This window comes from Schistocerca piceifrons, chromosome 1 (assembly GCF_021461385.2).
Source record: "Schistocerca piceifrons isolate TAMUIC-IGC-003096 chromosome 1, iqSchPice1.1, whole genome shotgun sequence".
In the NCBI taxonomy this organism is placed as follows: Eukaryota; Metazoa; Arthropoda; class Insecta; order Orthoptera; family Acrididae; genus Schistocerca; species Schistocerca piceifrons.
This window is the reverse complement of record NC_060138.1, coordinates 838,754,419-838,775,158: the sequence shown is the minus strand read 5'-3', so window position 1 is coordinate 838,775,158 and position 20,740 is coordinate 838,754,419. Positions and strand designations below refer to the sequence as shown.

The 20,740-nt window shown below is 43.0% G+C and overlaps 1 protein-coding gene across 2 annotated transcripts in view; it reads right to left on the bottom strand.

The window, feature by feature from the left end:
- Positions 1 to 2,028: 2,028 nt before the first annotated feature.
- LOC124714988 (importin subunit alpha-2) overlaps positions 2,029 to 20,740 on the bottom strand; it is a 55,174-nt gene continuing 36,462 nt past the window's right edge. For both annotated transcript variants that reach the window (XM_047243065.1, XM_047243066.1), the window contains exon 4: positions 2,029 to 2,568. In XM_047243065.1, coding sequence (XP_047099021.1) covers positions 2,094 to 2,568 — 475 coding nt within the window. In that variant the 3' untranslated portion in view covers positions 2,029 to 2,093. The remainder of the gene's footprint in view (positions 2,569 to 20,740) is intronic.

The following is a 20,740-nucleotide window of genomic DNA, read 5'->3' as shown; positions in this document are numbered from 1 at the left end:
GAGGTTCGCCGATGACATTGTAATTCTGTCAGAGACAGCAAAGGACTTGGAAGAGCAGATGAACGGAATGGATGGTGTTTTGAAGGGAGGATATAAGATGAACATCGACAAAAGCAAAACGAGGATAACGGAATGTAGTCGAATTAAGTCAGGTGATGCTGAGGGAATTAGGTTAGGAAATGAGACACTTAAAGTAGTAAAGGAGTTTTGCTATTTGGGGAGCAAAATAACTGATGATGGTCAAAGCAGAGAGGATATAAAATGTAGACTGGCAATGGCATAGAAAGCGTTTCTGAAGAAGAGAAATTTGTTAACATCGAGTATAGATTTAAGTGTCAGGAAGTCATTTCTGAAAGTATCTGTATGGAGTGTAGCCATATATGGAAGTGAAACATGGACGGTAAATAGTTTGGACAAGAAGAGAATAGAAGCTTTCAAAATGTGGTGCTACAGAAGAATGCTGAAGATTAGATGGGTAGATCACATAACTAATGAGGAAGTATTGAATAGGATTGGGGAGAAAAGAAGTTTGTGGCACAACTTGACCAGAAGAAGGGATCGGTTGGTAGGACATGTTCTGAGGCATCAAGGGATCACCAATTTAGTATTGGAGGGCAGCGTGGAGGGTAAAAATTGTAGGGGGAGACCAAGAGATGAATACACTAAGCAGATTCAAAAGGATGTAGGTTGCAGTAGGTACTGGGAGATGAAGAAGCTTGCACAGGATAGAGTAGCATGGAGAGCTGCATCAAACCAGTCTCAGGACTGAAGACCACAACAACAACAACAACAATAGTTTGTCACATAAGCTACAACAAATGAATGCAACAGTTTCACAAACAGGCAGTTTCTCTGTGCTCCATCAAAACATATGTTTTTAACATTTTTGAAGTTGCATTCCATTATGGAAGTTTTTACTCTTGAATTCCTTTATTGTAAAATAGTCAACACCCATTTATTTGTTGTTTTCATTTCTGTGAGAGGTCTATGAGGTATTTTGCTCTCACTACCCATCACATTTATTCATATTCTATAACCAATAAGTAGTATGACAACTACAAATACATTTCAATGACTGGGTAGACAGTTCATAATATTGTAAAAAAGTAAAATAAAATAAAATAAATAGCTAGAGGGAGTTTTGAACACGGCTTGTCCGCTTTGCAGTCCAACACCATAACCACTTACCCACAACGCCATAGTTCTTACACTTTATTTTGACTTTTTTTCACACTTCAATACACTTTCTTCCTGTTTTTGCTTGATCTGTGTTCTGTGTTTGACAGGCTATCCATTGGACCATCTTACCACCAAATCTGAGGGGGGAGGGGGGTGCAATGGGAGTTTTCCTTCTGAGTGTAGAGAAATTTACAGTTTTACATGTAATACACTGAACTTACCTGTGGCATTTAATTTTAATCATAACACGCACAATGCCAAATATTGTTGACGTCCATGGAACACTATGTAGGTCTATTGTCAGTGTTCACAGTATTTCCCTCTTGTCAATTATTAGAATATTTCTGTAACAATTTTCACAGAAGAACTCCTTGTCCATTGCCCCTTCAATCCCTTGCTTCCATCCATTGCCTTCCAATCTTAGACTTGTTCCAACAGACATACTATACCTATCTTCTACTAGACAGATGATATTCCACAGCAGATTAATCCTAACACAGAAATTCCAGACTACACAATAGCACATTTGTACTTTTACGCGGTATCAGTATTCTTTTCATCAACACAGTCACTGCTTCCTGCCATGGCCTAATCACTATAGCTTCAGGTTGTTTTAATCACTTAAGTTACTTATCAAAGGTTCAAGGCTTACATGGTATATATAACTAAAAAGCATAATCTATTACTGTAGCTATTTCAGTGTAGACCATACACCATAACAAGCTGAAAGACCTAATAAACCTGAGGAGCGGCTAGGAATCAAACTCAACTCTTACAAGCTACTGCAAGTCTTGTAGCTCACTAAACTTCATGGGCAGTTACAAGCAATTTTGTCCCAACAAAACAACATGCATAACATAAATATATATTGCTTATCATCAAAGTACAAAATATTAAATTGACATCAATTATTATTACATATTCAGTGTAATGTTGGCTTTGAGAGTGTTACTAAGGCTTGGTTCCAGTTGTGATAAGAAGATCTCTGGTTCACACAAATGTTTGGCAACATTTCCAATAACCCACAATGATTCACATCTTAGATGAGGATATGGAGAACTTAGAAGTGTCCCAAACAATTCAAGCATGTGTTTCTGAGAATCTACTCCCTGCATCAGTTCCTCTACACATTCTTCCCTTCCTCCACACAAGTTTCCTATAATTCTAAGTAGTGCTGTTATAGTCACTATATCATTGCTTTCATTTTCACTGGCAAGTTTTCTCACCAATTCCAGCAAAAGGCTCGATGCTTTTGAGACAACAGAATTTTTAAGCATAATTATATCACACTTTTCAGTGCAGCTCAGAAGATAAATGACCCAGCTAACAGTTGGTTCTGTTGACATCAACGGGCAACTTTCCAAAGCAATTGACTCAAGCTCTTGGTCCCTGATAAAAGAAAAATGACAACATTTTAGATAATAAATCAGATCTCTATTACATGTAATTAACAAGATTTCACTTCATGGTTTACTGTTATGTTGACAAAGTTTATAATTAAATGTCAAAGGAAAAAAGGAAAAAGGAGACAATTCCATTGCTCAAAGTGTGTGTTTGTGTGTGTGTGTGTGTGTGTGTGTGTGTGTGTACAGAATTTTATTTCCACACTGTGACTTGGCAATAACGTCATCATTATATCATTACACCAATAGGTTAGATGCACTTGTAATCTGCATGTCTTTTACCTTAAACACAATATGAACACAAAATCTCTCCACAGAGAATCTGAAAAAGAAACTGATCATATGCTACAAAACAGGAAATACATGTCGAAGCCTGGGAGATGTCTAATACAATGCCTTGGAATGGAAACTCTGAGCTAAGTACTAATCCACCCCTTACTTTCTTTGAATCTGAAAACAAATCTTACAGAATGAAATTTGTTAGTGTATCAGAACACACACTAAACACAAACTTTTATACTGATTAATATATTTGTCTGATTATAAAATAGAAAAAGAAGTGCTGTAACTTCCATAGGCAGCATACTATTGATGGCACTGTATATGATTGAAAGCATCACTCTGCAAGGCCACCTTACACACAGGCTAAAAAATGAACAATGAACATTGTAAATATGAGTGTGACCATTCCTACAGAATGAAGTACCAAAATGTTTGGTAAAAGAAGAAATGTAGCATTAACTCAAACCAAACAACTAACAAAATCCTTCTTTTACTTACATATGTCATTAAGAAAGTGTAACAAAATGTATTTTCACATGATGTTCACAACTGTCATTTTTCGTCCAGGTTTGTGATCACAAACACCCATCAATGTCTTACAGAAAATATGAACTACAGCATCCTAACTGTTACTTGTACATTTAACTGCAAGATTTACAAAAATGATTTTCACACAGTCTCCCCACTGTCTAAAACTGTTAAAATTCGCCGGCCAGTGTGGCTGAATGCTTCTAGGCGCTTCAGTCTGGAACCGCGCAACCACTACGGTCGTAGGTTCAAATCCTGCCTCGGGCATGGATGTGTGTGATGTCCTTAGATTAGTTAGGTTTACGTAGTTCTAAGTTCTAGGGGACTGATGACCTCGGATGTTAAGTCCCATAGTGCTCAGACCCATCTGCACCATTTTTGTTAAAATTCTGGAGAACCATGCTATGGTACAAATCAAGTACCACTTATCTAACTATTAGTCAGCAGACTCACAAGTTTTGCACTTTTTCTGCATTGTTATTGTCTGTGGGAGTTTACAACTATCCAAATAAAATTACGGATCCACAGTCATCACAAAACTCTCTACAATAATGGTATACTTCTGGGTATGTAACCAACCTATTGCTTCGAATTTTGCACAGTTTCAACGACCAACACACTCATCATCTGCAGGTGTGGTGAGTTGTGCTTTAGGTGTACTCGCTGACTGACTCCAACCAGACTGTGAACTGTTGTTGGTCTCACACTGCTATTTATAGCTGGTTTTGAGTTTGAGTGCCAACATTAACTACACCCTTTGATGCTCTCTTATTTTTCACACAATGCGCTGATATATCGTGAAATGTACATTATCTCAGTATGTCCCATCTCTGGTGGATCTGACAGCTGGTGAGGTGTTACTAAAATGAGTGCCAGAGACAAAAGCCTCTCTCCCTGTTCATTAGGTTATCTGACATCTTTATTTCGACAGAATCCTTCGTCAAACTGTCCCAAAAACTTGGTGTCTGCACCATGATACCAATCTCATCAAGTTTCACTTCATGGCTATATTCAGAGCAGTGGTTTGATTCCTTGTTTTAGTTGGGTGTGGCACAGATTTTCCTTGCATTTCTCGTCAACTGTTCTCACAGTCTGTCCTATGTAAGAAATCCCACTTTCACTTGGAATGTGATGCACATCCCACTTTTGGAGACTAGATCATCTTTAACATTACAAAAAAGACTTTTTATCTTTGTTGACGGGAGTGAAATACAATGTAAGCATTGTTTCAATAGGAGTCTACCAATCTTTCTGGTTACTCAGCCAGCATTAAGTAGATAAATGAATTTCGGATTCTCTTTCTCCATCTCAGTCTATATCTCTCTCTCAGGAGTTCTTGATTTTGACAGCAAAATCTGATCAAATTCTTCAAAAAGTCTCTCCTTGTCTGAATATGTTTGAGCTCTATGGACCAGAATCTTTAGCACGAAATTTCTTTGTGATTTATGGTGGTGGCTCAATGTATGGAGAGAGAGATCAGTGTTTGTGGGTTTTCTATATATACTATGATCCAGGGATCTGTTTGGAACTCTCAGGTTTCTTAATTCCATATAGCTACACCACAAATATATCATCCAAACCTTGCTATAAACTTGTTGGTTTGAACACTCCAGATTCTAATGCCTCTGCTTGGTAAGTACTCTACAGGTTTGAATGCAAACCTTTTCTGCTGCTGCCAGTGACAGCATGCACCACATAGCTGATATAATCTGCTATTGGTAGCACATTTGGAGTGGGCACCAAATTTAGCCTTTGATTGTGGTACAATACACAATCATTGACCTACTCAAGGAAGGTAGGGTCCCCTTCCGTATTCCTCCACTGGGGTAATTCCTGTCTGGCGCATCCACGTCACGGGGGTGGGCATCCTACACTTCAGTAGGCCAGAGTGATAGGATGGCTGAGTTCAGGCAGGGACCCAATCCCATGGGGTATAACATGGAACCCATGCCCAGAGTTATAGGTGAAGACCTTAATGGCAGCAATGGCAGACAAGAAAGACTTCGAGGTGGCAAAGATGCCAAATGTGGCAACCCTCCTTTCTGGGGATTATATGAGAAGGGAACCGCTGCCTTGTGGTGGAGGAGAAACTCCAAAGGCGAAGGGACACGACCCCAACAGAAAATCCTTTCTTGCTTTAGGCCTAGCAAGCCAGTAGGAAAGTCTTCATATATTGCTTTCCAAACACAGATGAGCCTTGGAACAAACCACTCAGGATTTGACCCCACTGTTCTTCAAGTACTGGTGTGAATGATGGGATGATATTCATCAGTACAAGAAGATGAAACCAAACAGACTAAAAACTAAGCTAAATATTGGCACCCTTAATATATTAACCCTCAGTGGAAAAATGGAAGAAATGACAGATGTACTAACAGAGAGAAAGTTAGATATTTTGGGATTAAGCGAAATGAAGTGGAAGGGAATAGGTGAGAAGAATTTGAGAGGAGGAGGAAAACTGTACTGGAGTGGGAATAACAGGTTTCGAAGAAACAGTGTGGCAGTGATGGTGAATAAGAATGTTCAAAACTGTATTGAAAGTGTGAGATATATATCAGACAGGATCATAATCTTAAACCTGAGATTCCAAAAAGAAACACTAAAAGTTATCCAGATTAATGCACCTCAAGTGGAATGTAGCGAAGAAAAGATTAATTAGAGAACCATATATAGACTGCTAATATAGTGATGGGAGATTATAATGCACAGGTAAGCAAAGAGAGAAAGGGATCTGAGCAAGTATTGGGATGTTTTGGATATGGAGGCAGAAATGAAGAAGGAGAAGACTCCTGGATTTGTGCCAGAGGAATGGAATAAAAATAGCAAACAGCTGGTTTACGAAGAGAGAAAGTCATGTTATCAGTAGATACAGTTGGGATGGAAGAACTGAGAGCGTAATTGATTATATTCTAGTAGATGGGGAATGGGGAGAGAAAGTACCAAATGTGAAGGTAACCCCAAACGTGAGTGTAGATGGAGACCATAGATTACTGGTCGGACAATGGAAAATGAATCAATGTACGAAAAATAGAAAACAGAAGAAAGTGCTGAGGATACGAGGTTGGAAACTGAAGGAGAGTGAAAGTGCAGAGAAGTATAGAGAATTAATCACACAAAAATTTCCAAAAGAAGTTTTCTGCAGTGAAGAAAAATAATGGAGTTTATTCAAAGGCACTTCAGTGCTAACAGCATGTGGTAAAACATCTGAAAAGGAAAAAGTAAGACAGACAAGTTGGTGGGATGATACCACAATCCAAGCAGTTAGAAGAAAAAATGGAGCATGGAGAAAGTGGTGGAAAACTAAAAATGACGAGGACCATAAAAGATATATAGAGGAAAAGAAGAAGTTCAAAGAAACAGTGGAAATAGCAAAGAAAAAGGCATGGGAAGAGCTTACAAAAAAACTTGAAGACGAGGTGAAGAGTGTTATATCCTAGCCAGTAATGCCACCCGAGCCCGCTGCCAAAAGGTTGGCAGCATCAAAGTCCGGACGCCGTCCGCATAAGCAGCGCCAGCGAGACAGGAAATCGCCGCAAGTCTGCGCGCACCACCGCTGGCTTCTGGCTTCTTAAGCGCTGGAGTCGCGAGCGCTAGGACAGTTCTGTATTCGCCGCTCAGTTGTATACTCGCCACCGAATTGTGTACTTGCTAGTCAGTTGTGTGTTCATCGCAGCAGAGTTGTTGTTTGTCGTCAGCCGACGCTGACCTAGCCGCTCCGACTCGAACTAGACAGATTCTGTAGACACGGAGTTCACTACTGTCTGTATCTTTGTTAATAAAGATAAGTACCGACTTTTATTTAATCAGAGTGTTTGGGTTTTCATCTTTCTGTTCACTGTTCCAGCGGACCGGTCGGCCCGCTATTAAGAGTGTGGCGGTGACTTCGTAAGCCGTTTCTACAGCGAATTGTTTGTCGCTACAAACACCGCCACAAAAAAGAGCAATAAGAAAATGTTCTATAAAATTATGAAAAATAAAAGGAAGGCTTCTGAAGTACCAGTAAAGATGGAAAGAGAGGATGGTACTGTGATTGAAGATGCAGGGAATATAAAAGATCTCTGAAAAGAACATTTTAAGAAACTGTTAAACGCTGAGGAGCAGGTACATGAGGAAACAATCAATAATGGAGAAATTGAGAGAAGTTGGGAAGCAGAATCAGGTCAAATTACATGGGAAGAAATGGAAATAGATGTGAAGAAGATGAATGGGGTGGAAGCCCCAGGACCTGATGAAGTATCAGTTGACACAATAATAGCAGCAGATCCAGTGGGACTGCAGTGGCTGTACAGAGTACTGTCAAGTGTGTGGAGAAATAGTACAATACCTGATGATTGGAGAAGAAGAGACATTGTTCCCATCTTCAAAAAAGACAATAAAAGACTTTGTAAAAACTTCGGAGGAATATACAACAAAAATTTTTGAAAGAATTTTACTAAATTGAATAAGTGAAAATAATAGAGGGAAACATTCCACGTGGGAAAAATATATCTAAAAACAAAGATGATGTGACTTACCAAACGAAAGTGCTGGCAGGTCGATAGACACACAAACAAACACAAACATACACACAAAATTCAAGCTTTCGCAACAAACGGTTGCTTCATCAGGAAAGAGGGAAGGAGAGGGAAAGACGACAGGATGTGGGTTTTAAGGGAGAGGGTGAGTCATTCCAATCCCGGGAGCGGAAAGACTTACCTTAGGGGGAAAAAGGATAGGTATACACTCACGCGCACACACACACACACACACACACACACACACACACACACACACACATATCCATCCGCACATACACAGACACAAGCAGACATTTGTAAAGACGAAGAGTGTGGGCAGAGATGTCGGTCGAGGCGGAAGTACAGAGGCAAAGATGTTGTTGAAAGACAGGTGAGGTATGAGGGGCGGCAAATTGAAATTAGCGGAGATTGAGGCCTGGCGGATAATGAGAAGAGAGGATATACTGAAGGGCAAGTTCCCATCTCCGGAGTTCTGACAGGTTGGTGTTAGTGGGAAGTATCCAGATAACCCGGACAGTGTAACACTGTACCAAGATGTGCTGGCCGTGCACCAAGGCATGTTTAGCCACAGGGTGATCCTCATTACCAACAAACACTGTCTGCCTGTGCCCTTTCATGCAAATGGACAGTTTGTTGCTGGTCATTCCCACATAGAAAGCTTCACAGTGTAGGCAGGTCAGTTGGTAAATCACGTGAGTGCTTTCACACATGGCTCTGCCTTTGATCGTGTACACCTTACGGGTTACAGGACTGGAGTAGGTGGTGGTGGGAGGGTGCATGGAACAGGTTTTACACCAGGGGCGGTTACAAGAGTAGGAGCCAGAGGGTAGGGAAGGTGGTTTGGGGATTTCATAGGGATGAACTAAGAGGTTACGAAGGTTAGGTGGACGGCGGAAAGACACTCTTGGTGGAGTGGGGAGTATTTCATGAAGGATGGATCTCATTTCAGGGCAGTCGTATCCCTGCTGACTCTCCAGCAGGGATACGACTTCCTCAAATCCTGCCCTGAAATGATATCTATCCTTCATGAAATACTCCCCACTCCACCAAGAGTGTCTTCCCGCCGTCCACCTAACCTTCGTAACCTCTTAGTTCATCCCTATGAAATCCCCAAACCACCTTCCCTACCCTCTGGCTCCTACCCTTGTAACCGCCCCTGGTGTAAAACCTGTTCCATGCACCCTCCCACCACCACCTACTCCAGTCCTGTAACCCGTAAGGTGTACACGATCAAAGGCAGAGCCATGTGTGAAAGCACCCACGTGATTTACCAACTGACCTGCCTACACTGTGAAGCTTTCTATGTGGGAATGACCAGCAACAAACTGTCCATTTTCATGAAAGGGCACAGGCAGACAGTGTTTGTTGGTAATGAGGATCACCCTGTGGCTAAACATGCCTTGGTGCACGGCCAGCACATCTTGGTACAGTGTTACACTGTCCGGGTTATCTGGATACTTCCCACTAACACCAACCTGTCAGAACTCCGGAGATGGGAACTTGCCCTTCAGTATATCCTCTCTTCTCATTATCCGCCAGGCCTCAATCTCCGCTAATTTCAATTTGCCGCCCCTCATACCTCACCTGTCTTTCAACAACATCTTTGCCTCTGTACTTCCGCCTCGACTGACATCTCTGCCCACACTCTTTGCCTTTACAAATGTCTTCTTGTGTCTGTGTATGTGCGGATGGATATGTGTGTGTGTGTGTGTGTGTGTGTGTGTGTGCGTGAGTGTATACCTATCCTTTTTCCCCCTAAGGTAAGTCTTTCCGCTCCCGGGATTGGAATGACTCACCCTCTCCCTTAAAACCCACATCCTTTCGTCTTTCCCTCTCCTTCCCTCTTTCCTGATGAAGCAACCGTTTGTTGCGAAAGCTTGAATTTTGTGTGTATGTTTGTGTTTGTTTGTGTGTCTATCGACCTGCCAGCACTTTCGTTTGGTAAGTCACATCATCTTTGTTTTTAGATATATGAATAAGTGAAAAGATAGAAAAGGAGCTAAGTGGAGAACAGCAGGGGTTTAGAAAAGGAAAAAGCTCGATTGATCTGATATTTTCTATCTGTCAACTGATGGAAAAGAGTTGGGAGTATAACTACAGGGTGATAATGGTTTTTATAGACATAGAAAAGGCACATGACTGAGTTAACAGGGAAAGACTCTGGGAAGAAATGAAGAAGATAGGTATAGAAGTTGGATACATTAATGTAATAAAGACAATGTACAGAGGACACAACTGTAGAATTTGAACACCATTGGGGAACTCTGAATACTTCAAAATAAGAAAAGGACTTAAATAACGAAATATTCTACCTCCTGCACCTTTTAATGTTGTGATGGAGGAAATGAATAGGGCAGTTAAAGATGTAGTAAAAGAAAAAGACAAAAAGATGATTTTTGCAGATGATATGGTAACACGGGGCGATAAAGAGGTAGATGTACAGTTAAAACTTGGCATGTGGAACGAAATAATGAAAAGGCATGGATTAAAAATAAATAAAGATAAGAGTGAAGTAATGAAATTTGGAAGAGAAAGGGACCAATGGGAATATTACTTTGAATGCAGAACTCCTCAAAGTGGTAAACAGTTTCACTTATCTAGGGAGTGAAATATCTAATGATGGAAGAATAACCAATGAAATTAATAGGAGGTTACAGAAGGGAGGCAATTTCTACCAAACAATAAAACACCTGATTTGGAATAAGGAAGTTTCAGAAAAAGCAAAATTCCTAATCTATAAGAGTTATTACTTCCCTATGGTGACCTATGGAGGAGAAACATGGACAGTGACAGAAAAGGGCTGGAGCAAACTGCAAGCAGGGGTGTTGTGACTCGCCGATCATTCAAAGCGCCGCTGCGCAATTACGCGCGTCCTCTACGTGTGGTGCTGTCTGCCAGCCATGCAGCAGCTGCGCCACCTAAGCGGTCAACCGAGCAGCGGCCGCTAGACTGGGACTCACTGCTCATTCGAATGCTAATGTGTACAAATGTCTTGCTCGTCAACTTACTCTATGACTTATATGTGTTGTGTCGCTCTGAAATATATGTGTTCAACTTGACGTTATAACAATTGGCGACGAGGTAGTGGATTTTTCCTTTTCACCGTTGAACCACAGTTTTCCATGGCTACTGTCGAGCAACTATTGCAGTCTCCTTGAACAGCAAACGCTTCTAACAGCGGCGATTCGCGATTTCGTCGTGGCATCAAATGCGCGGCGTTTCTCATCATTGGCTATACCTCCTTTTCCTCCTTACGACGAGACGGTGGAAGACTGGTCTGATTATGAAAAATGTCTTCGACAGCACTTCTTGGCATTTCATGTCACGGACGAACAACCATGTAAATCTCTGTTCCTTTCCTGGATTTCACCTCAAATGTATCGGTTGTTGTCGTAATTTGCTCCTTTGAAGGATCCTGCGTCTTTGTCCTTTGCTGAAATGTGCTCATTTCTGTCTGTCTATTTTCAAAAGCAAACGCATGTGGTAGCCTCTCGTGTTGCCTTTTATCATTGTCAGAAACAGCCGCATCAATCCTATCGCGCTTGGGCTGCTGAACTTCAAGGCCTCAGTCGAAAGTGTCAATTTGTTACTGACGTTCACAAAGAATCCTATGCCGATTCCATGGTACGGGATGCTATTGTCCGGTCGGCACCGGACAAAGAAGTTCGGCAATGTGCCCTTCAGTTGGCAAATCCAACTCTAGATGAAGGTCTCTCCATTGCGCAGTCTTTTGAAATTTCTCGCGCTGCTGGGGCGCAAATAGAGGGTTGGGGTGATGTCGGGGAAATACAACCTCTGTGCGCTGTTGACACGTGCGGCGTGTCCCCGCCGGCCGATGTGACCGCAGTGCGCTCCCACGCACTGCCTTGGCCTAACCGTAAACAACCCGCTAAGAAGCTGCAGCAAAACCCCCGGCAACTTCCTTCATGTCCATGGTGTTTTATGAAACATTCATGCGAGGATTGTCCCCAACGTTGGGCTGTGTGTCACAATTGCAAAAAGAAAGGTCATGTGTCTTCCGTTTGCAAATCCGACCGCATACATGATGTTCATGAACATGACGCTGATTCTGATTCTATGTTTTCTGTCAATTGCACTTCTTCCCTTTCAGGGAAGTTATTCCTCAATGTCCAAATCCTTGGTCAAGATGTTCGCATGCAGGTGGATACCGGTTCTATTGCCACTATAATTAATTCTCAGACGTATCTTCAATTGGGTTCTCTGCTCCTGTCACCTGTCACTCGGCAATTACGGACATACAATAAGCAGAAGATTTTTCTCCTGGGTTAGGCCGTGCAAACGACTTTGAAGCTCATATCATGCTCAAACCCACTGCTCGGCCTAAGTTTTTTCGGGCTCGGCCCATTCCTGTGGCCCTTCGTGATCGGGTAAAACGGGAGCTGGATCGTCCACTACTTCAGGGGTCTTGCTTCCTGTCACTTCCAGTGTGTGGTCCTCTCCTGTCGTTGTCGTTGCTAAGCCAAATGGTGATATTCGTCTCTGGGGCGATTTCAAAGCCACTGTAAATGCTCAATGCCTCATCGACTCTTACCCTATGCCCCGACCTGAATAACTGTTCACTAAACTTGCTGGAGGCCAGTATTTTTCTAAAATTGACCTGTCGGAGCTTATCATCAACTTCCTCTCGACGCTGCTTCCCAGCAGTTTCTGGTCCTCAACACGCCTTTCGGCCTCTATCAATACCAACACTTGCCTTTCGGGGTGGCTAGTGCCCCTGCTCTCTTTCAGCGATTCTTGGAACAATTATTGCTCCCTGTCCCTGGGTGTATCAATTACACGGACGACATTGTTGTCACTGGCTCCACCACTGAAGAATATCTTCAAAATCTCCGCACACTTTTTCATGTCTTACAGACTGCTGGTCTTAAGTGTAATCTTCAGAAATCACAATTTTTTCAGGCATCTATCACGTACTTGGGGTTTCAACTCTCTCGAGATGGTATTCGTCCACTTCAGCAAATTGTCGCTGCGATCGATGCCCTTCCTCGCCCTACATCTGTTAAGGAACTGCAGGCCTTCTTGGGGAAAATAGCATACTATCACAAGTTTTTACTGTCTGCGGCTTCGGTGGCTCAGCCGTTGCATCGCCTGTTGCATAAAAACATGACTTTTCACTGGTCCGCGTAATGCGATGCGGCTTTCCAGAAATTGAAGACTATGCTGAAACAGGCCCCGTGCCTGGCTACTTATCGACCTGGCCAACATCTTGTTCTTGCCACAGACGCCTCTCAATACGGGGTCGGTGCAGTCCTTGCGCACCGTTTTTCTGACGGTTCGGAACAACCCATTGCTTATGCCTCCAAAACGCTCACGGATGCCTAACAAAAGTATTCTCAAATTTAAAAAGAAGCTTTGGCCATTATTTATGCTCTTCATAAGTTTGGTGTTTTTCTCTATGGCTCAAAATTTCATCTTGTTACGGGTCACAAACCACTTGTTTACTTGTTTCCTTGTTTCATCCATCAACGTCGCTTCCCGACAAGGCTGCACACCGCCTCCAGCGTTGGGCTCTTTACTTGTCTCGTTTCAATTATGAGATTCATTTCTGGCCAACGGCTCAACATGCAAATGCTGATGCTCTGTCTGGCTTTCCCATGGGTCCTGATCAGGCATTCGATAGAGACGAACTTTTGTGTTTCCACCTGGATGTTGCCGAGCAGCGGGTTGTGGACGGGTTCCCCATCACTGGGGACAGGCTGGCAGCTGCTACGAGTTCTGACCCTGCCATCTCCCGGGTTTTACACTGTATTCAGAAGGGTTGGTCAGATCGCCCATCCGCTAAGACTTCTGATCCATTGCGGAACTACTACACTTTGCGCTACCGCCTCACGGCTAGGGATGGTGTTATCCTCCTCTCCACTGACAATGCTTCGCTGCGTGTCGTGGTACCTGCGTTTTTGCGTGCATCAGTATTGCTCCTCCTTCACCAAGGGCACTGGGGTGTGTCTCGCGCAAAATCTCTGGCGCGCCGTCATGTGTACTGGCCTGGCATCGACTCTGAAATAGCACACATGGTCGCTGCCTGCGGCCCTTGTGCGTCACAGGCCGCTGCCCCAAAGTCATCTTTGTCACCGTGGCCTTCGCCTGAGAAGCCCTGGGAGCGCATTCATGCTGACTTTGTGGGACCCTTTTTAGGTACTTACTGGCTCCTCGTAATTGACGCCTACTCTAACTTTCCTTTCATTGTCCGTTGCACGTCGCCTACCACTGCGGCAACCACCAGTGCTCTCACCCGCATTTTTTCTTTGGAAGGCCTCCCCTCTACTCTTGCTACTGATAATGGTCCGCAATTTGCCTCTTCCGAATTTGCGGATTTTTGTGCTCATCACGGTGTTATGCATGTCACGGCCCCGCCGTTCCACCCACAATCCAACAGTGAGGCTGAATGACTGGTCCGCACATTTAAGGCTCAGATGCGGAAACTTCTGACTTCTACTGCTGCTGATGATGCGCTTCTCCACTTTCTGGAGTCTTACCTTTTCACCCCCATGGGCGACCACAGCCCGGCTGAGTTCTTACATGGCCGACAGCCCCGCACGCTACTTCATCTTCTGCGGCCTCCCACCTCACGGCCGCGGGTGCCTTCCCTTGGCCGGTTCACCGCCGGCGACCTCGTCTGGGTACGGGGATATGGCAGACGGCCAAAATGGAGCCCAGGCCACATCTTAAGACACCGTGGCAGACGCCTGTATGAAATCCAGACGGACATGGGTGTTGCAGTGCGTCATTCGGACCCGATTCAGCCTCGTGTGCCAGCAACGCCTGTTCCGAATGCCGCTACACCACTTTTGGCCCTACCTGATGCTCGGGATCTTGGCATCTCTCAATACTCACAACGCAGCCCTCTCACCGTCATCGCGATGCCACCACAAGAATGGACGCCACCAGGAGACGTGCTCACGCAGGAACCGGATGACCATCCTCTGTCAAGAGCAAATCTACTCGCCTCCTCCTCCAACGGACGCCAACACATCACCCATGTATCCTGTCATATCAACTGGACTTGCCGCAACGGGCAGATTGGTGCAGGGGGCCCCAGCAGATTCGACCCCTACATCTCCTGTCATCTCGACCCATTATCATCGGGGACACTTCCGTCCATACTGGAAGCCTCCTCCTCAAGACTTTACGGCGAGTCAAACAACGCCTATGGACATTAGCCATCTCCAGGACACCTCCATCAAGACCAGTGCAACAATTTCAAAGGGGGGGAAATTGTTGTGACTCGCCGATCATTCAAAGCGCCGCTGCGCAATTACGCGCGTCCTCTACGTGCGGCGCTGTCTGCCAGCCATGCAGCAGCTGCGCCACCTAAGCGGCCAGCCGAGCAGCGGCTGCTAGACTGGGACTCAGTGCTCATTCGAATGCTAACATGTACACATGTCTTGCTTGTCAACTTACTCTGTGACTTATATGTGTTGTGTCGTTCTGAAATATATGTGTTCAACTTGACGTTATACCAAGGGGGAATGAAATTTCTCAGAGCAGTTAAGGGAAAAATAAGAATGGACAGAGTAAGGAATGTAGATATTAGAAAGGACCTTAAACAAGAAAGTATGAGGGAAGAAATTGAAAAAAAAAAGATTAAGATGTGGAAGAACTTAAGAGGTATGGGAAAAGACCTAGAGGGCACCCAAGAACACGATGGAAAAAGGGAGTGAGAATATCTGTGGAAAGGAGAGGTGTGATCTGGCAACAAGTGGAGGAAGAAAAGTGGTGGGAGGGCTGAGCTAAATGGAGAGTACTCGTCGGCACTCAGACTCAGCAGTAGCTGGAGTGGGATCCAGACACTAATACCAAATTTAGCCCTTTAGCAGGGATTTTCACTTGTTTCCTCGTCTAGATGATGTCAGTGAGATTGATTATTATGTGTCTTTCTGAATCTTGTCTTAGCATTCTGTGAAAATGATCAAATATTGGTTTCTGGCATGCAGACGTTTTCCAGAAATATCTGCTTGCACGGCCTAATTATTTAGGCAGTTGCTTACATTAAACAGAAGATCTGGATTGAGTCAGTGTCTGGATGCACCACTGTCATTACCAGGAGGAGACAATTTGCTACCCTTTCTGTTTTCACAAATTAATAATAAAATATTCTTCTATATATTCTGAGCACATTGATTGTTCACCACCACACGTACTGTACATTAATCATGGAAAGCCATTTTACATTTTTTAGCATGGAATAAGGTGGCCTAGAATCATTTCAAGTATGATTTTTAGTAAAGCACTTGTCAGACAAGAAACATATATACTCCTCATGGTGTTGTACTGGGTCCAATTGTTCTTAATATACAGGGTGTACATAATTAAAGTGCCCGTTTCAAAAAAACCGTAGAAAGAGAAACACTGCTCACAATGATGTCAAATTTGAACAGCGTATTATTGACACAAAGGGGAAACATCAAGGAACAAAAAATTTTTTTATGAAAATTTGGCCAGCATCAGAATAGGCAGGCACAGCAATAGATGTGCAGCACACAGCTGTTCCTCAGTTTGTGTATGAGATTCCCTACATGAATGTGTCCATGAAGGATTGCATGCTGCTGATAAAGCTCTTTTACAAGAACAGTAACTGTATGCCAGTAGCCCTGCAGAAGTTCCACAGACTCAAGGTTATGAAAAAAGGAACTGGTCTGATGTCTGCTAGGGATCTAGAGAAAATGATTACAAAATTCAAAAAGAAAGGTTCTTTCAAAGTGCAATGTGGCAGAGGGAGGAAAGGAGTTGATCGAACAGCTGTCAAAGACATGGCCGTAATATTGCAGCAGGGCTCAAGCAGTGGTGTGCAAACTTGCAGTGCACAGGGAACTGCCCAAACATTGGATATGCTTGTGAGCATGCTGTATAAAATCCTAAGAAACATCCTGCACAGCTATCCATTCAAAATCACCAAAGTTCAGGAGTTGCTTCCTGCTGAACTGCCAGCAAGACAAACATTTGCTCCGGAATTTCTTGCTTGAATGGAAGTGGACAATGAACGGCCATGACCGATTTTGTAGATAGGCAAACCAGATTTCCACCTCAAAGGACTTGTCAATTTGCAGAATATGGACAATGGATAATGCGCACGCACATCCACTGGTACCACTTCATTCAGCAAAGGTGACTGTGTGTAGGTCGACAGCATATTTGTTCAAACAGATGAGTCCTGCAGGTCTTGTTAGTTGTACCATCACTAGTAAAAGCTATGAGAGTCTTTTGCACACCAATTTCATTCTAACCATTCAACAGCAAGGATGTGGGTGAGATCATTTTTATGCAAGATGGCGCTCTTCTGCACATTGCACCATCAGTGAAGTGGCTACTACAGAGGCGTTTTGGAACTGCTAGAATTATCAGCCATCATTTCCTTGCCATCTATATCACTTGATCTTAATCCAGTTATCTGAAAGACATCGTGTTTAGTGCTTTAGTTATGAACATGGGTGAAAGTGCTCCAATTACAAATGTGGCTGAACTGAAGGCGTGAACTGCAAAACATGTTCTGAATGTGACACCCGAGACATTCTGATCTGTTGTGGAACTTGCTGTTTCTCTATTTCAACTTGTGGCAGGAAACAGTGGACAGCATATTGAATAATTCTTGCGCCAGTCTCATGACAATTCAAAACCGATTTTTACCACCCAATGTGGTGTGTGATCGTGGATGGGTTTACCTAGCAAAATTGCCACAACTGTTGACTGTCGAACTTGTGCAATCAGGCACATTAAAGAGTACGAATGGTGTAATGTGCAACTCAAACCACAGCCATCGTATTGCAATTCATCTGTCATTTGAAGGCAACCCCATCTATGTTAAGACACTTATAGTGCCATCTATTGACAAAATTTTTGTTAATTTTTTTCTTTTGCTCCATGTTTCTCCCTGCATCAATAACAGAGATGGGTAGTCCATTCCTGAATTGATTCAAAGAGCCTGATCATTCTAAGGAGTGGGTGATGGGTGATTTGGAAAAAATGAATGGGTCCATTCCTGAATTGATTCAAAGAGCCTGATCATTCTAAGGAGTGGGTGATGGGTGATTTGGAAAAAATAAATGGTAGCTCATATGATTTCAAAATGCGTCTCTGGTGGCTGTAATGAGCAGAATGAAAATTCTACAGTAGGCTGTTGCAACAGCATCCCATGCCACATTCTTAAGAAAACATTTCCTAAGATACAAAAAATGTGCACATGTGGATTTGCATAGCTTATTAATATGTGAAGCTTTTCTCATCCATGAAAACAGCAGAAAACAAAGAAAGCTACATGCCCCGACCCCCATTTATTGGCTGTCAGGTTATACCCATTCAGCCATCTCAATAGTAAAGCCGGTTATGACAGTGAAAAAGGAAGCACGACACAGCACTCAGTCCCAAAGTAGAGCAAATCTTCAACTCAGCCAGAAATCGAACTCAGGTCCCTATATTTAGCAACCCGCCATGCTCACTGTGCAGCTACCAAGGAAAATGAGAGGTTGGCTCTTTAAAATGACACAGGAACATAGAAAAAACTTCCAGCACCATGATACCACTCTTCAGTTGAAAAGAAAACCTCAAATTTCAGAAGCTCAATCAATGTTTACAGACTTTTGAGTGAGTTGTTACTTTTTATCCTTTGTCTTGGAGTCGTACTTGGAACGTCAGCGATCATATAAGCTGCGGTCTTCAGCCCACCATGCAGTCGCAACATATCGTCGTAAAGTGACCCAAACATCACTCCCCTCCCAATAGCTCATTGTTCCCACCACTCTCACCAATCAAACCGTACGCCATCTCACTAGACCACTGCTCCCCACTTCTCTCAAGGATCAGATCACAAGGTAGCTCACTAGCTCACTGCTCCCTACCACACTTACAGATCACATTGCAAGGTACATCACTGCTCCCCACCACTCTTACGGATGAGATCGCATAGAGCAGATCACATGGTGACCTGGGGCGTCAATCTTTTCTCTGCACTCCTGGCGCAGTGATACAGCTTGCAACTTGCTTTCCTCACTGACCATCTCTCCATCCGAGTTCAGTTTTTTATAAAAATAATAGCATGTGTACAACATAATTACTTTAATGTATATAATAGCCCATATACACAGGTTGACTCAGGAGGAATGGTCAGTATTCAGGGATATGATAGGAATGATCATTTGAAGCAAAAAACTAAGTATGGACATATGCCCTACTCCAAATGGTTTTTGGGATGGAACACATTTAAAGTTAATTTTGTATGTTTTCTTGAATAACTCACAATCGTTGCCTCTAACAAAAACGCGTCACAGTAAAAAATTAAACTACATTATATTTCCTATAAAAAGGTCCTATTCATTTCTTCTCTAGGACTTACTGTTTGCGTGAAGAGAGTAAGAAAAAGATGAAAATCTTGTGCAGCACAAATACACTGAGATGTAAGTAGGTTTTGTAAACCAAAATGAGATAGAGTCCCGACTTGATAGATCTCATGTCCTATATCAAATTATTCACCTCAACTTCGTCCACACTATTGTGGTACATTGTAAACAATGACAATGTACTGAATAATAAAGAAAATAAATAACAATAAACATTAAATAAAGCATATTCTGTCTCAGAGACCATTCACAATGGTGAATATGTCCACATGAATTTTTTGCTTCAAATGATCATTCCTGTCATCCCCGAATATAGACCATTCTGTCTGGGCCAACCTGTATGTAACGGTTAATTTTTATTGATTCATTTAACCTGCACAGATTAATACCTTCAGGATCCCTCGTACACCAGACCAGAATTTTCTATGCAATTACAAAACATATTAAAATCACAATTACTTTAAAGAATCATAATATTTTTAAACAATGGAAAATCCATGATGGAATGTAACAACATTATTAAAAAAGTAGTTTCTACTCACCATATAATGGAGATGCTGAGTTGCAGATAGGCACAACAAAAAGACTGTCGAAAAGTGAGCTTTTGGCCAACAAGGGCTTTGTTAAAAGTAAACATCTCTCTCTCTCTCTCTCTCTCTCTCTCCCTCCCTCACACACACACACACACACACACACACACACACACACACACACACACACACAAGCAAACGCAACTCACACACACGTGACCACAGTCTCTGACAGCTGAAGCCAGAATGCCAGCAGCAGCACATGATGGGATAGGTAACTGGGTGCGGGTAAGGGGAAAGCTGGGGTGTGGCGGGATAACTGGGTAGGGGTGTGAGATGGTAAACTGCCGCTATTGGGAGTGTGCACAGATGAGGTGGAGAGAGGGTAGGGTAGCTAGGTACAGGTAGGAGTTTAGACAGAGGGCAGGGGAGAGAGAGAGGGGGGGGGGGGGGGGTCAGTGGAAAAGGAGAGAAGTAAAATGACTGGGTTCATTGGTGGACTAGAGGGCTGTGTAATGCTGGATGGGATAGATGATGTTTGTAGCCAGAATGGAGTACACAGTGGTGGAAGGATAAATGAGACAGGTCATGCCTCTACATCTATTGCAGAAATATTAGCCAAAAGACAAGGAGTAGGAAGCAAGGGTTGTGTATGGATGGACGAGGATATTGTGTAGGTTCAGTGGATGGTAGAATAAAACTATGGGAGGGGCGGGAAGAATAGTGGGTATAAATTTCTCATTTCAAGGCAAGATGAGAGGTATTCAAAATCCTGGCAGAGAATGTAATTCATTTGCTCCAGTCCTGGGTGATACTAAGTCATGAGGGGAATGATCTTCTGTGGCCAGATGATGGAATTTTGGGAGGTGTTGGGTGACTGGAAAGATAAGAAATGAGAAGGTTGAGAGGGTAATTATGGTCTGTAAAGGCCTCAGTGAGGCTCTTCCTAT